This window comes from Scyliorhinus canicula, chromosome 3 (genome assembly GCF_902713615.1).
Source record: "Scyliorhinus canicula chromosome 3, sScyCan1.1, whole genome shotgun sequence".
Lineage (NCBI taxonomy): Eukaryota > Metazoa > Chordata > Chondrichthyes > Carcharhiniformes > Scyliorhinidae > Scyliorhinus > Scyliorhinus canicula.
Window position 1 is genome coordinate 148,882,196 of NC_052148.1, and position 17,235 is coordinate 148,899,430.

Sequence of the window (17,235 nt, forward strand, 5' to 3'; positions counted from 1 at the left end):
ATGGCACAGTCCCAGCAGTCAGTCGCGGGGAGCATCAATCGCCTGACGCACGTGCTGGATGTCGTCGCGCACTCACAGGTTGAGGTCGCACAGTCCCTGGCGGGAATGTCACACTCCCTGGACTCCGTCTCAGCGAACCTTCTGACCCTGGTCGATATGGTTGCAGGCCTCCAGGACTGGCAGCGCCAGGTGTCGGTGGGGCGACGGGGCACCTCCCCGCTCGCAATTGCGTCCCACAGTGAGGCCCGGGGGCCACCGGGCTCACCGAGGGAGGAGGAGGTTCTGCGGTCCGTCCCATTAACTCCATCACAGGACGTCTCTGAACACTCGGCCTCCCCCGTCCCATCCCTGGTGCATCGGGTGGGCAGCGGGCAGAGCAGGGTGGCACCACGTCATCCAGCACGCCCGCCGAGCAGCCTGGCCCATCAAGGCTGGGTCGCCCCAGGAAACGAGTGCCGACGGGGAGACATGTCGCAGGGGGTGATTCTCAGCAGTCCGCCTCCACTCCTGCTGCATCATCTGGGGATTCACTTAGACGTAGTGGTAGGGCCCGTAAGTCGGCACGGGTGAAGGGCACAGATTATTTGTAGGGGCTAGGGCATCTGTACATAATGTTAACCATTAAACTCACTGTTGCACCTAACTTGTAAGACAGTGTGATTTTTCCGTTGCCACAGGGATCGTGATGGTGACCTAGTGTCGCTGGGGTTGACGAGCGGTGAAACTTCGGTGCCGGGTGTGCAGTCCCTTCCCCCACCCCCTCCCACAGCTACCCCACGCGGGCACGTGATGGAGTGTCCCTGACGTACTCAGCGACCACCGAGATGGATGGTTCAGCTATTGCCATGAGTCAGACTTTGTCTAACGATTCTGAGCTCACAGCTCATCGCAGAGCGAGCTGTCATCATTCAACATGGCACTGATCACACCCGCTGACACAGCCATCAATATTGTGCCATACCGTCTGGCTGCAGTGGTAAGGGTGATGTTGAAGTGGAGCAGTGTACACAGAGGGGGGGGGGGGGGGGGGGGGGGGGGGGGAGAGGTGTGTGTGCTGACCGTCTACGCGGCTGGCGATGCAGGTGGTAGTGTTCGTGTTCAGCGGTGCCATCGCACGCGGCACGTGAATCTTGCTGCCACCAACGTGCTGCGTGCCCGCTGTCCTCGCCGGTGCCATCTCCTGGACATTACCAGCACCCGGGTCGTGTCTGCGTGATGCGCCCGACACACCACCAACCTCCTCCTCCTCCTCCTCCTCCGTGTTGGCACCAGTGGCTTGTCTCTCCGCCTCTTCCACCAGGGCATCTCCCCTCTGCATCGCGATGTTGTGCAGCGCACAGACAATGCGAGCGACCCTCTCAGGCTGGTACTGCAGGGCCCCTCCGGAGCGGTCCAGGCACCTGAATCGCATTTTCAGGAGACCAAAGCAGCGCTCCACCACAACCCTGGTTGCTGCATAGGTCTCATTGTAAAGGGTCTCCGCGTTGGTCTGAGGCCTCCGTATGGGCGTCATCAGCCAAGACCTCAGTGGATAGCCCCTGTCGCCCGCAACCAGCCTCTCAGCCGGGTGGGCCATCCCTCAAACAGAGCAGGGATGAACGACTGCGCATGAATGTACGCATCATGCACACTGCCAGGGAACCTAGCGTTTGCCACGTTGGCAAATCCACGAGCTCGTGATTCTTGACTTGCTCGGTCCTCGGGAAAGGTGATGTAGCGGTCGGCGATGGCATACAGGGCGTCGGTCACATCCCGGATGCACCTGTGTACCGATGCCTGCGCGATCCCGGAGAGGTCCCCGCTCGGAGACTGGAAGGAGCCGGTTGCATAAAAGTTAAGTGCCACCGTCACCTTGACGGCAACCGGGATCACGTGTCCTCCTCCGTTCCACGTGGGCGAGGTGCGCCACGAGGTGACAGCTATGTCTCACCGTCTCTCTGCTCAACCGGAGTCTCCTCCTGCAGGTGATGTCCGGCATTGTCTGGAATGAGATCCGGGCACGGTACACCCTAGGCCTCGGTCGTCGCCTCAATGTCTCCTTCACCTCCTCCTCCCCCCCATGCTGCTCGACGACGGGCCACTCCGCGGCCATTCCCTCAGCTGCTGCAGCTGGCTTTGCATCCACTGTGGGATGCCGCTGTGGACGCTGGTGGATGTCCAACTGCAGTGCAGCGGCCCCAACCACTGCGCTGAACATAGTTGTTCGGTTTGAATACATTTTGCTCACCTACAGAAGGGTGGTGGGGGGCAGAGAAACGACATGTTAGACAGAGGTTATTCGACACCTCGGCAGCCACCTGCCACGGGATAACTGTGTGTCCCGGTGGCCTGGTCGCGATGCTGACACGCGGCCAGCCTAACCCCTGGTCACTTTCTGCATCCAACGGGCAGTTAACTCCGTCCTCCTCACCGGTGCGTCAGTGTCCTGTGGCCGTATGCCACAGGGCAACCAACGGCCGTGTCCTCGTGACCGTCCTGCCATGGCAGGGCGGCTGACATGTTACATCCGGGGGTGGACGACTCACTCCCCCCCCCCCCCCCCCCAATTCTCCCTCTCCCCCCCCACCTCCCACTTCTCCCTCCCCCCCCACTTCTCACTATCCTCCCCCCACTTCTCCCTCTCCTCCCCCCTCCCACTTCTCCCCCTCCCTCTTTCCCCCCCACTTCTCCCTTCTACCCCCCTCCCTCTTTCCCCCCCCACTTCTCCCCCCTCCCTCTTTCCCCCTTCCCTCTTTTTCCCCCCTTCCACTTCTCCCTCTCTTCCCCCCCCCCACTTCTCCCTCTCTCCCTTCCCACTCTCCCCCCCACCCCCACTTCTCCCTCTCCCCCCAGCACGACTGGCTGACGACTTTTAAAAGCAGGTGTGGACGATGACGGCGTGACCTGGTGTCACGACGTCGGGACTTTGGGCCGGAGAATAGCGGGGGTGCTGGAGAATCGCCATTTTGGCTGCACGGGCGATTCTCCGGGTTTTTGCTCACGAAACCCGATAACAGAAATTTGGCTGGTTGGGAGAATAGCGGGAGCGCGTCAGACTGGCGTCGCGTGAAAATCTGGCGCAGCCTGCTATTCTCCCAACCGGTGTGACAGCGAAGAATCGCGCCCCTTGTCTTCATTTGGGAGAATTGTGCCCAAGGTCTGTACTGAGGGGAAGATTCAGGGTTAGAAAGAGGAATGGCCTGATTGAGGACTGGACCATCAAAACTGGAAGGGAAAGTGAGATTTTGCAAATCAGTAGTTGCAGAAATGTGGCGAATGGAGGATGAAAAACTAGACAGTTGGGATTTTGAATGTATATTTGTGAGTGAATTGGGGAATAGATTTTTTTGAGGGGTGGGTATAAAGGATTGGGTCATGGTAGGGGATGTGGGTATAGAGTGAAACAAACAAGTGATCTGAGATGGCCTTATCTGTAATTGATATGATGGGTCTAACGAGATCAAGGAAGTGGCCATGAATGTTTGTAGGTGAGTTTACGTGGAGGGAGATACATGAGGAAGATGAGACATCTGTGAACGAGAGAGAGCATGATGGGTTGAGATGGAGGTCTCAGTGAAATATTTTTGATTATACTTTGGGGAGATAGTAGGGAACAATGATTTTAAATGAGAGGTGCAACCATTGGGCAACACGGTAGCATGGTGGTTAGCACAATTGCTTCACAGCTCCAGGATCCCAGGTTTGATTCCCGGCTTGGTTCACTATGCGGAGTCGGCACGTTCTCCCCGTGTGTGCGTGGGTTTCCTCCCACAGTCCAAAGATGTGCAGGTTAGGTGGATTGGCTATGCTAAATTGTCCTTAGTGTTCAAAATTGCCCTTAATGTTGGGTGGGGTTACTGGGTTATGGGGATAGAGTGGAGGTGTGGGCTTGTGTAGGGTGCTCTTTCAAAGAGCCGGTGCAGACTTGATGGGCCGAATGGCCTCCTTCTGCACTGTAAACTCTATGTCTATGTCATTACCTAATTTTGAAAACCAATCAGGGATGGGAGACATTTCTAGCAAAATTCTTATGTTCTCTATACAAGCATTTGTAATTCTGTGATAATGAACAGTGAAAACCCGATCTCTGTGAGTGTAAACCATAATGATGCTTATGCCGAGGGTGCAAAATTGATTAATTTGTAGCGTTCCCTCAAACAGACTGTATGTGTTATAATCTATTGGGTAAAAATGGACACGATGTCAACAATGTTATATTTCCTGGCTGTGACTTATGCTTCCTATTTTGTTTTGTAGTCCAGAGTTACAGTCTTTGTTAATGAACCAGCTAACAGTTAAGGTGAGTGTATTGAAATATACAAATATAGAATTAAGAATTTTTCTTTGTACACTATTAGTGATTTTGAATATAGACTCCGTTATTGATTTTGTATATGCCAATGTAAATGTATGTGGTATGGTTTCTCTTCTCCGTAATTTGTGAGCAGTACAATTAGTTATATTTTTGCATAAACATATATTTTGCTTTCTTTGAAACCAACAGGGTTTAAAGAAGCTTGGCCAGTCCATAGAGTCGTCTTATTCTAGTATTCAGAAACTGGTTATCAGTCACTTACAAAGGTAGAGTATCATTCTTATTGAATTGACAGGGTGGGGATGTTTATATACTTCGGGATTTTTTATTCGGCTAAATTACATTTCAAAGCCTTTGTACAAGGTAAGTGAGCTTTGCGCATGAGCAGAGAGAACACATCCTGAGTGTGACACAACCAGTGAGTGGGCATGAGGAATTTGGTGCAAAAGGGGAAAGAGGTGCTCCTTTGCCTTTTGCTTTCTAACCTTTTCATTCTTCAGAGAATGTTCTTACCCTGCTGCAGCAGTAGAGGCTACAAGGGGGAGAGCTGATCGGTAAGTAATAGTTTGTAAGATCTTTTGTGGTTTATATTTTGTAACGGCTCTAATAAGTTGTAACGAGGACCAGGAAAGAAGGGCTCCAGAGTAATTGATACTGTCTGATATTAAACATCCTCCAAAGGTTTAATTTAAAGGGGTAAGTTATGACAGGAGAGTTCCAAGCCATTGTGTGCACCTCGTGTCCGGGGCAGCGTGTATGCAGGAAGTGTCTCCAACTACAGTTCCTGGAAATCCGGGTTTCGGAGCTGGAGACACGGCTGAGGATGTTGTTGAGCATCGTGAGGCAGAGAGTATTGTGGATAGTACATAGAGGTGGCCAAACCGGAGGCTCAGACTCCGCAGGCAGAAAGGGAATGGGTGACCACCAGGCAGAGGAAGAGGGCTAGGCAGAAAGTGCAGGAATCTCCTGTGATCATTTCCCCGCAAAACAGATGTACCGCTTTGGGTACTTTGGGAATGGCTTCTCAGGGGAAAACAGCAACAACCAAAATCGCTGTACAGGAGTGGAGTAAAAGTGTAGGAATACAATAATTATAGGGGATTCAATTGTGAGGGGAATAGATAGACGTTTCTGTAGCCGCAAATGAGACTTCGGGATGGTATGCTGTCTCCATGGTGCTAGGATCAAGGATGTCTTGGTGCAGTTACAGGACATTCTAGAGGGGGAGGGTGAACAGCCAGTGGTTGTGGCACACGTTGGTACAAACGACATAGGTTTAAAAAAAGGGATGAGGTCCTAAAAGCAGAATGTAGGGAGTTATAGAATTTACAGTGCAGAAGGAGGCCATTCGTCCCATCGAGTCTGCACCGGCTCTTGGAAAGAGCACCCTACCCAAGATCAACACCTCCACCCTATCCCCATAACCCAGTAACCCCACCCAACACTAAGCGCAATTTTGGACACTAAGGGCAATTTATCATGGCCAATCCACCTAACCTGCACATCTTTGGACTGTGGGAGGAAACCGGAGCACCCGGAGGAAACCCACGCACACACGGAGAGGATGTGCAGACTCCACACAGACAGTGACCCAAGCCGGAATCGAACCTGGGACCCTGGAGCTGTGCTATCCACAATGCTACCATGCTGCCCATAAGTTAGGAAGTAAGTTGAGAAGTCGGACCTTGTAGGTACCTGTAGTGATCTGAGGATTACTGTCATTGCCATGTGCTAGTCAGAGTAGAAATAGCAGAATATATCGGATGAACACGTAGCTGAAGAGATGGTGCAAGGGGAAAGGTTTCTGATTCCTGGGACTGCTATCCTAGGGTGTGTATTTGTTAGTGTGGTTGGGGAGGGTTTAAACTAGAATGGCAGGGGGGTGGGAACCAAAGCAGGGTGACAAGGGAAAGAGAAACGAGGATAGTAATAAACAAAACAGTAAAATACAAGAGCAGTAGTCAGCATCATCAAGGGGCACAGTAGAAAGAAAAGTTAGGATGATTAAAAATGGCAAAAAGGAAAGCCGATAGGCTTTGTATTTTAATGCACAAAGTATTTGGAATAAGGTAGACAAACTGACACTACAAATCAAGGTGAATAGATGAGGGGCGGGATTCTCCGATCCCCCACTGGGCCGGCGTCAATCTCCCCCCCCCCCCCCCGCCGTATCTCGAATTCTCCGCCCCCCCCCCCGAGATTTGGCGGGGGTGTGAATCGCGCCGCGCTGGTTGGCGGGTCCCCCGCGGCGATTCTCCGGCCTGCGATGGGCCGAAGTCCCGCCGCTGACAGGCCTCTCCCACCGGCGTGGATTAAACCACCTACCTGACCTCCGGGATTGGCGACGCGGGCGGGCTCCAGGGGGGAGGGGGGGGGTGCGGGGCGATCTGACCCCGGGGGGGTGCCCCCACCGTGGCCTGGCCCGTGATCGGGGCCCACCGATTGGCGGGCGGGCCTGTGCCATGGGGGCACTCTATTTCTTCCGCCTTCGCCATGGTCTTCATCATGGCGGAAGCGGAAGAGACCCCCTACCCTGCGCATGCGTCGGTATGACGTCAGCAGCCGCTGACGCTCCGGCCCATGCGCGGACTTACGCCGGCCGGCGAAATCCTTTCGGCCCTTGCTGGCGTGGCGCCAAAGGCCGTTCACGCCAGCCAGCGGAGTGGGAACCACTCCGGCGCGGGCCTAGCCCCTCAATGTGAGGGCTTCTCCGCACCTTTGGGACAGCCCAACGCCGGAGTGGTTCACGCCACTCCAACACGCCGGAACCCCCCGCCCCGTCGGGTAGGGGAGAATCCCGGCCATGATCTCATAGCCATTACAGAAACGTGGTTGCAAGGAGATCAAAACTGGGAGCTTAATATTCAGGGATATTTGACCTTTCAGAAAGACAGGAGGGAAGAAAAAGGTGGTGGGGTAGCACTGTTAAGAAGAGATGAAATGAGGATAGTTGTGAGAGACGATCTAGACTCTGATGTAGAGTCCATTTGGATAAATTTAAAAACAGCCAGGGAATGAAGACATTGGTAGGAGTAGTATATAGACCCAAACAGTAGCCACACTGTGGGGAAAAATAACCTATCAACAATAACAGGAGCATATAAAAAGAATAGAGCAATAATTATGTGTGACTTTAATCTCCATGTTGATTGGGTTAATCAAGTTGGAACTGGTAGCTATGAAAACAAATTCATAGAGTGCATTAGAGATCGTTTCTGAGGGCAATATGTCATTGAGCTAACCAGGGAACAAACAGGCTGTCTTGGATATGGGAATGGATAATTAGGCAGCTTTAATAAATGACCTCAGAGTAAAAGATCCCCTAGGAAGCAGTGATCGTAACATAATAGAAATGAGTTTCAGTTTTAGAATGAGAAGCTTGAGTCGGAAACAACTGTGTTTAACTGACACAAAGGGAATTGCAATGAAATGAGGATAGAGTTAGCTGAAGTGGAGGGGACAGATAGATTAACAGGAAAGACAATAAACGAGCAGTGACAGATATTTAAGGAGGTAATTCATGACTCAGCAAAAATATATCGTTCCAGTAATTCAATTACAAACGTATTGGATTATTGTAGATTATTTGGAAGCTTTATCTTCTTGAAACTGGGTCTTGGCCCCATCCTTTGGAACTCTCTGAACTCCTGTTCCTTTCCAATTCCCTTTGGAAATTCTGGCACTCATCAGTTAGATCCTGGGGCGGGATTCTCCATCCCCCACTGGGCCGGGGGGGCGGCGTGAATCCCACGCCAACGCCAGGGGCTGGTTTATCTCACCAGGCTAAATCGCTGGCTTTTAAAGCAGGCCAGCAGCCCGGTTCAATTCCCGTACTAGCCTCCCCGGACAGGCGCCGGAATGTGGCGACTAGGGGATTTTCACAGTAACTTCATTGAAGCCTACTCGTGACAATAAGCGATTTCATTTTTTTAATTTTTCAGCTGCCGGATTTCTCAGGCACTGGTTTTTTTCGTCGGGGGCGGGAATCGCACCCTGCCAGTCGGAGGCCGTTGTCAGCGGCCTCCCCCAGCAATTCTCCGGCCTGTAACGGCGTAAAATACACCAAGTCAGTACCGGTGGGACCTGGCTCTGTGGGCGGCCTGCTGAGTCCTCGGGGGGGGGGGGGGGGGGGGGGGGGGGCTGTGCCTTGGGGGCACTCTTTCCCTCTGTGCCGGCTGGTGTAACGGTCCACCATGGCCGGCGTGGGGAAGAACCACCTGCGCATGTGCTCGGATGACGGCTGCACACGCTGGCGCTCCCGAGCATGCGTCAACTCGCACCGGCCAGCGGAGGCCCTTCGGCATAGGTTGGCATGGCGCCAAGCACTTCGGTGCCAGCTAGCGCGGCGCCAACCCCGCCGGCACCGGCCTAGCCCCTGAAGGTGCGTAGGATTCCACACCTTCCGGGCGGCCCGATGCCGGAGCGAAGCATGCCACTCCTCAGCGCCGGTACAGCCCGCCCCGCCGGGTAGGGGAGAATCCCGCCCCTGCATCTCACCCTGAATTACATTGCTTTCAATCAATGTACAGAAAATGGTACCCACAGCAACCCCCGAGATCATGGGGCAGCCACATTGCATGACGATATAAGTGTCTACAGTGCGATCAAATGAGGTCTGTTCGTTTCCGCTCCCAAAGCCTTACATATTATATTGACCTTGTATTCTGATTTGACGTGATTTAGCAAAAAAAATTCCAATATCATGAATCCTGTTATCTCTTAAGTATTTACACTTTGAAGTAAACTGAAAGGGCTGTGGAAGCAAATTAAATGGCAGCTATCTGGCGGTATTTAGATATGACTGAGGGTTTTTGTGGGAGAGAGGGGGAATATCAGACAAGGTAAATGTGTGCGTGAGAGTGAGGGGAATATCAGACAGTGCTAATGTGTGTGAGCTGACTTTTAGACAGGGGTAACGGGTGAGATAGTTGAGTATCAGATGATGTGTGTGTGGGAGATAGGTGTATATCTGACCGGGTTTGGATGTAAATGAGAAAGGGCAATATCAGATCGGCATTGTGTGTGATTGAAAGTGGGGAATATCAGACTGGGCTTTTGTGCTTGAGAGAGAGAGGGTAGAATACCAGACCAGACAGGGTTTGTGAGTATGGGGGGGGGGGGGGGGGGGGGGGGGGGGGGGGGGGGGGGCAGAATGGGGCAATATTCAGTCAGGGAGTGTCTGTGAGAGAGGGTGATATCAGCAGTGTCTTTGTATGAGTGAGGGGGGTGAAATACCTGTTAGGATTTCACTGAGAGGAAGAGAAATATCAGACAGGGGTGTGTGAGAATGAAAGGAATTAACAGATATGGATTGTTGTGTGAGAGAGGGAGGAATACCTGATAGGGATTGAGTAAATAAGGAAGGGGAAATATCAGGCAAGCTTTGTGTGTGAGGGAGAGAGGGGAATGTACCAAATAAATTGCCCTCTACACTGTTCCATCAAACACTTGACGAGCAAGTCCAGCATGGGTTAGATGCAGAGTAAAGCTCCATCTAACCCCTGCCCCATCAAATAGCCCCACTGCCCTAACATAATTTGTTAGAGACACGATAAAGCTCGCACTACCTTCCATTATCCAACAGACCCAGACTAGACAGTTTAATGCTCACTCTACATTGTCCACTCTCTAACACTTCCTGGAAAGGTACAGCATGGGTGAGATACAGAATATGGACACTTCTATATTGTCATCGTCGAACATTCCCCGCACAGTTATTATAACTGGAGGTTATTGACATCATTGGGGGTGGAGTTTGATGTAATTTGGGGCGGGGTTGGGGCAGGTCACCAGAGGGCGGGGTATGACGTAGGGGGCTCCCCAAAGGAAGAGATGCGGGGCCCCCAAAAGTTTACATATGCCTAAGTGAAAGGGGTGGTGCTAGAGGAGAATTGCAAATGTTACACCCCGCAAAAAAAAGGTGTAGGGATAAACCCATCAATTACAGGCCTGGCAGTTTAGCTCCGGATTTAGGAAATAAAATCTGGGCCAAAATTTAGTCACTTGGCTAACAGTGGATTAATTAAGAAAACACAGCATAAATCTGTTAAAGTTTTAAAGGGAAATCATGTTTAACTAACTTGATTGAATTTTTGATTAGGCTAATTCAGTTGATGTGTATATATGGATTTCAAAAACGTGTTTTTGGCAAGTATTGTATGGCGTTTTATCAAAGTTGAATCCTATGGCTGGGAGTTTCCCGCCCTTCCCACTGGTGAGATCGTACAGTCCCGCTGAGGTTAAGGCCCCCCTCTGGTGGCAGATTCCATGGCGATGTGGCTGGCAAGCAACACAAATGGCCATCAACTTCGGCAAGACTAGAAGATCCCGCCGCCGGCCAATGACAAATCGGCTCTACTGCTGCAAAATCCATCCTATGGAATAAACGGGAAGATGGTAGTATGGATACAAATTTGACTGAGTTGCAGAAAGAGAATTTTGGACTGGAGAAAGGTATACATTGGAATTCTGTAGTAGTCAGTATTAGGACAGCAACTTTTCATCCATTTTAATGACCTAGACTTGGAAATATAGGGCACAATTTTAAAATTTTCAGCTGACATAAAATTAGTATGTATTGTGAACTGTAAAGAGTATAGTGAATAGAGGATTGGTTAACAGACATTGCCCGGTGTGAGTGCGGTATAGTGAATAGAGGATTGGTTAACAGACATTGCTGGTGTGAGGTGCGGTATAGTGAATAGAGGATTGGTTAACAGACATTGCCTGGTGTGAGTGCGGTATAGTGAATAGAGGATTGGTTAACATACATTGCCTGGTGTGAGTGCTGTATAATGAGTAGAGGATTGATTAACAGTCATTGCCTGGTGTGAGTGCGGTATAGTGAATAGAGGATTGGTTAACAGACATTGCCTGGTGTGAGTGCGGTATAGTGAATAGAGGATTGGTTAACAGACATTGCCTGGTGTGAGTGCGGTATAGTGAATAGAGGATTGGTTAACAGGACATTGCCTGGTGTGAGTGCGGTATAGTGAATAGAGGATTGGTTAACAGACATTGCCTGGTGTGAGTGCGGTATAGTGAATAGAGGATTGGTTAACAGACATTGCCTGGTGTGAGTGCGGTATAGTGAATAGAGGATTGGGTTAACAGACATTGCCTGGTGTGAGTGCGGTATAGTGAATAGAGGATTGGTTAACAGACATTGCCTGGTGTGAGTGCGGTATAGTGAATAGAGGATTGGTTAACAGACATTGCCTGGTGTGAGTGCGGTATAGTGAATAGAGGATTGGTTAACAGACATTGCCTGGTGTGAGTGCGGTATAGTGAGTAGAGGATTGGTTAACAGACATTGCCTGGTGTGAGTGCGGTATAGTGACATAGAGGATTGGTTAACATACATTGCCTGGTGTGAGTGCGGTATAGTGAATAGAGGATTGGTTAACAGACATTGCCTGGTGTGAGTGCGGTATAGTGAATAGAGGATTGGTTAACAGACATTGCCTGGTGTGAGTACGGCATAGTGAATAGAGGATTGGTTAACAGACATTGCCTGGTGTGAGTGCGGTATAGTGAATAGAGGATTGGTTAACAGACATTGCCTGGTGTGAGTGCGGTATAGTGAATAGAGGATTGGTTAACAGACATTGCCTGGTGTGAGTGCGATATAGTGAGTAGAGGATTGGTTAACAGACATTGCCTGGTGTGAGTGCGGTATAGTGAATAAAGGATTGGTTAACAGACATTGCCTGGTGTGAGTGCGGTATAGTGAATAGAGGATTGGTTAACAGACATTGCCTGGTGTGAGTGCGGTATAGTGAATAGAGGATTGGTTAACAGACATTGCCTGGTGTGAGTGCGGTATAGTGAATAGAGGATTGGTTAACAGACATTGCCTGGTGTGAGTGCGGTATAGTGAATAGAGGATTGGTTAACAGACATTGCCTGGTGTGAGTGCGGTATAGTGAATAGAGGATTGGTTAACAGACATTGCCTGGTGTGAGTGCGGTATAGTGAATAAAGGATTGGTTAACAGACATTGCCTGGTGTGAGTGCGGTATAGTGAATAGAGGATTGGTTAACAGACATTGCCTGGTGTGAGTGCGGTATAGTGAATAGAGGATTGGTTAACAGACATTGCCTGGTGTGAGTGCGGTATAGTGAATAGAGGATTGGTTAACAGACATTGCCTGGTGTGAGTGCGATATAGTGAGTAGAGGATTGGTTAACAGACATTGCCTGGTGTGAGTGCGGTATAGTGAATAAAGGATTGGTTAACAGACATTGCCTGGTGTGAGTGCGGTATAGTGAATAGAGGATTGGTTAACAGACATTGCCTGGTGTGAGTGCGGTATAGTGAATAGAGGATTGGTTAACAGACATTGCCTGGTGTGAGTGCGGTATAGTGAATAGAGGATTGGTTAACAGACATTGCCTGGTGTGAGTGCGGTATAGTGAATAGAGGATTGGTTAACAGACATTGCCTGGTGTGAGTGCGGTATAGTGAATAGAGGATTGGTTAACAGACATTGCCTGGTGTGAGTGCGGTATAGTGAATAGAGGATTGGTTAACAGACATTGCCTGGTGTGAGTGCGGTATAGTGAATAGAGGATTGGTTAACAGACATTGCCTGGTGTGAGTGCGGTATAGTGAATAGAGGATTGGTTAACAGACATTGCCTGGTGTGAGTGCGATATAGTGAGTAGAGGATTGGTTAACAGACATTGCCTGGTGTGAGTGCGGTATAGTGAATAGAGGATTGGTTAACATACATTGCCTGGTGTGAGTGCGGTATAGTGAATAGAGGATTGGTTAACAGACATTGCCTGGTGTGAGTGCGGTATAGTGAATAGAGGATTGGTTAACAGACATTGCCTGGTGTGAGTGCGGTATAGTGAATAGAGGATTGGTTAACAGACATTGCCTGGTGTGAGTGCGGTATAGTGAATAGAGGATTGGTTAACAGACATTGCCTGGTGTGAGTGCGGTATAGTGAATAGAGGATTGGTTAACAGACATTGCCTGGTGTGAGTGCGATATAGTGAGTAGAGGATTGGTTAACAGACATTGCCTGGTGTGAGTGCGGTATAGTGAATAAAGGATTGGTTAACAGACATTGCCTGGTGTGAGTGCGGTATAGTGAATAGAGGATTGGTTAACAGACATTGCCTGGTGTGAGTGCGGTATAGTGAATAGAGGATTGGTTAACAGACATTGCCTGGTGTGAGTACGGTATAGTGAATAGAGGATTGGTTAACAGACATTGCCTGGTGTGAGTGCGGTATAGTGAATAGAGGATTGGTTAACAGACATTGCCTGGTGTGAGTGCGGTACTCCAAACTAGCATGACAATCTCACAGTTGCTGCAGAGAAAGACAGTGGGCTGCGTAAATACCGGATTCCTGTTTTATTTGGGTCTACTTCTTGACCAGCTGAGCTTTTTGTAGTACTTCACTTTGGTACTAAAAGAAAAGAACGGCAGAATTGTTTTAATTGTGAAGTTTCTAAATGTTGATGATGGTTTAGCACAGGGCTAAATTGCTGGCTTTGAAAGCAGACCAAGGCAGGCCAGCAGCACGGTTCAATTCCCGTACCAGCCTCCCCGAACAGGCGCCGGAATGTGGCAACTAGGGGCTTTTCACAGTACCTTCATTTGAAGCCTACTTGTGACAATAAGCGATTTTCATTTCATTTCATTTCAAAGAAACTTGCATTACGAAAAAAAAGTGACACGTTGGCTGTTATTTCAAGAGTATTAGAGTGACAGAGTTTTACAGCAAGGAAATAGGCCTTTTGGCCCATGGTGTCCACGCTGGCCATCAAACACCTATTTTCTCTAATCTCATTTTTCAGCACTTGGCCCGGAGCCTTGTATGCTACGGCATTTAAGTGTTCATCTAAATACTACTTAAATATTGTGAGGGTTCTTTTTTTTTGTATAAATTTAAAGTACCCAATTCTTTTTTTCAATTAGAGGGCAATTTAATGTGGCCAATCCACCTACCCTGCACATCTTTGGGTTGTGGGGGTTAGACCCGCGCAGACATGGGGAGAATGTGCAAACTCCACACGGACAGTGAACCGGGGCCAGGATCGAACCCGGGTACTTGACGCCATGGGGCAACAATGCTCACCACAGCACTGCCGTGCTGCCCTTTTCACGCAGTGAATTGCATAGAATTTACAGTACCATTCAGTCCACCGAGTCTGCATCGGCCCTTGGAAAGAGCCCTCTACTTAAGCCCACACATCCATCCTATCCCAGAAACCCCACCTAATCATTTTGGACATTAAGGGCAATTTAGAATGGCCAATCCACCTAACCTGCACATCTTTGGATTCCAGATTCCCACCACCCTCTCAGTGAAACAGATTTTCCTCACATCTCCTCTAAACCGTCGACCCATTACCTTAAATCTGTGCCCCTGGTTATTGACCCCTCCGCTAAGAGGAAAAGTTCCGCCCTACCTATGCCCTCGTATTATACACCTGAATCGGATACTCCCACCGCCTTCTCTGCTTCAAGGAAATCAACCCTAGCCTATCCAGTTTTTCTTGTTATCTGAAATACTCCAGCCTAAGTAACATCCTGGTGAATCTCCTCTGCACCCTCTCTAATGCACTCACTTCCTTCCTATAGTGTGGTGACCAGAACTGTACACAGTACTCCAGCTGTCGCCTAACCAGCGTTTTATGCCATAACCTCCTTGCTCTTGGGACTTCAGGTGATGGCCATGGTGTGAGTGGTCGCACACAGGCAGTTCCTGCTTGAAGCGGTAGAAAAGAGCTCTTTTTACCCGGAATCAGGGGTAACTTTGAAAAAGTGTAGCTGAAGGTCGAAGAAGAAGTCCCCCTCCCCCTGGAAGTGACATGTCTGCTGGTTACCAAATGTGGCAGAAGAAGGTGAAAGACCCGGTGGAAGAAACCCGTGCTGCAGCAGCTATTGCAAAGATGGTGGAGGGGGAAGGTTCAGTGCAAGTTGGAATGCCCCAGATGGAACAGTTGATGGACTTCATCAGGGAAGAGTTCCGTCAGCAGACGAAGGAGATGCAGGAGGATCGATCGAAGGTCATCGATGGGGCGGTGGCACCCCTGAAGGGCTCGATGCAAGGGTGGAAAAATGTCTGGAGGCACAGGGGTCGCAGATCCGAGAGATGGATAGGGTGATGTCGGAACGCAGCAATAGGGTGATGCCACTGGAGGCGGAGGTGGGGCTCTTAAGAGACGTTTGTAAGGCGCTGAGAGCAAAGGTGGAGGAGCAGGAAAACCGGTCGAGAAGGCAGAATCTGTGGATAGTGGGCCTGCCTAAAGGAGTGGAAGGTGCGAGCGTCACGAGGTACGTTTCGTGGATGCTGGTGGGGCTGGTGGCGGAGGAGGTACTAGACAAGGTCCCTGAGGTGGACAGAGCACACAGGTCTCTGAGGCTGAAGCCAAGAGCTGGGAACCGCCCCGGGCGGCGATCATAAGACTCGTGGAGAAACAGAAGATTCTGCAATGGGCCAGTCAGAAGCAGAATTGCTAATCGGAGGTGAACAAGGTCCGAGCATACCAGGACATTGGAGTTGAACTGGCAAAACGGAGTGCGGAGTTCAACAGGGCCAAGGCGGTGCTGTATCGACGGGTTCGGTGTGCCCTACCCAGCGAAGCTATGAGTGACTTATGAGAGTCGGGAATACAATTTTGAGACCTCGCTAGCCACTAATGACTTTATCAAGGAGCATAAACTGCGGGACAACTGAACATTTTTGGGAGACAGGAGGTGCTAGCACTCTGAAGTAATGGAGAATATGGGTAGAGCAGGGGTTGGAGAGAGGAGGAGACTTTCTTCTTCCAATGTGGAGGATTTATCTTTTTTCTGTTGGATTGACAACGGGTAGCAGGAGTGAAAAGTTTGTAAGGGGGGGGTGAGAGAAGAGAGGGCAATGCAGTGCGGCGGGGTTGGAGAATAAGCGTGGTCGGGCGAAGAAAGGGGCCTTCTTGGATGGGCCAAGTACAAGGTGAAATCAATAGGGGTAGAACCTGACGGAGAGAATGGTGGAGGGGAATGGAGGCGCAAGCCCCTGGTAAGGCTGATAACATGGAACGTGTGAGGGCTTAATGGACCGGTGACAAGATCTCAGGTCTTTGTGCACTTCAGGCATTTAAAGGTGGAGGTGGCCTTTCTGCAGGAGATGCACCTCCACGTGAAGGACCAGATTAGGCTGAGAAAGGGATGGGTGGGTCACTCCACAGTATAAATATTTCCCACTTGCTGTCTGTTAGCTTTGACAAAGAGTCATCGGACTCAAAACGTTAGCTTTTTTCTCTCCCTACAGATGCTGCCAGACCTGCTGAGATTTTCCAATGTTTTCTCTTTCGTTTCAGATTCCAGCATCCACAGTAATTTGCTTTTATAAAGGGATGGGTGGGTCAGGTGTTCCACTCGGGGTTTGATTCAAAGTCGCGTGGGGGGGGGGTGACCATTCTAATGAGCAAGCAAACGGGGTTAGTGAGCGTGAAGGTCACTGGGTGGGAGATATGTGATGGTGTTTGGGGAATTGGAGGGGACACTAGTGGTACTGCTGAAAGTGTATGCACCTAATTAGGACGATGTGGGCTTTATGAAGGGGCTGCTAGCAGTGATTCCAGACTTGGCCATACACCTGTTGATCATGGGAGGAGACTTCATTTGTGCCCTACAGCTGAGGGTAGATGGGTCGAGTCCCAGGACAATGAGTAGGATACAAATGGCAAAGGAACTGGGAGAGTTTATGGAAAAGATGGGTATGGTGGACCTGTGGCGTTTTAAGAACCAAGGGGGAAGTGAGTATTCCTTTTTCTCATATGTTTATAGGGTGCATTCAAGAATCACTTTCTTGTGGTGAGCCAGGAGGTTTTGGTTGGGGTGGAGGGAGCCGAGCACATGGGGATAGTAATCTTGGAACATGCAGCCCACTGGCTGGAGATTCTGCTTAGATTGGGACTGGACCAGAGGCCAAGA

At 50.1% G+C, this 17,235-nt stretch overlaps 1 protein-coding gene across 3 annotated transcripts in view; it reads left to right on the forward strand.

Annotated features, from left to right (window-relative positions):
• anapc4 (anaphase promoting complex subunit 4) overlaps positions 1–17,235 on the forward strand; it is a 115,808-nt gene that overhangs the window by 44,258 nt on the left and 54,315 nt on the right. For all 3 annotated transcript variants that reach the window (XM_038791465.1, XM_038791463.1, XM_038791462.1), the window contains exons 13-14: positions 4,237–4,279; positions 4,484–4,560. In XM_038791465.1, coding sequence (XP_038647393.1) covers positions 4,237–4,279; positions 4,484–4,560 — 120 coding nt within the window. The remainder of the gene's footprint in view (positions 1–4,236; positions 4,280–4,483; positions 4,561–17,235) is intronic.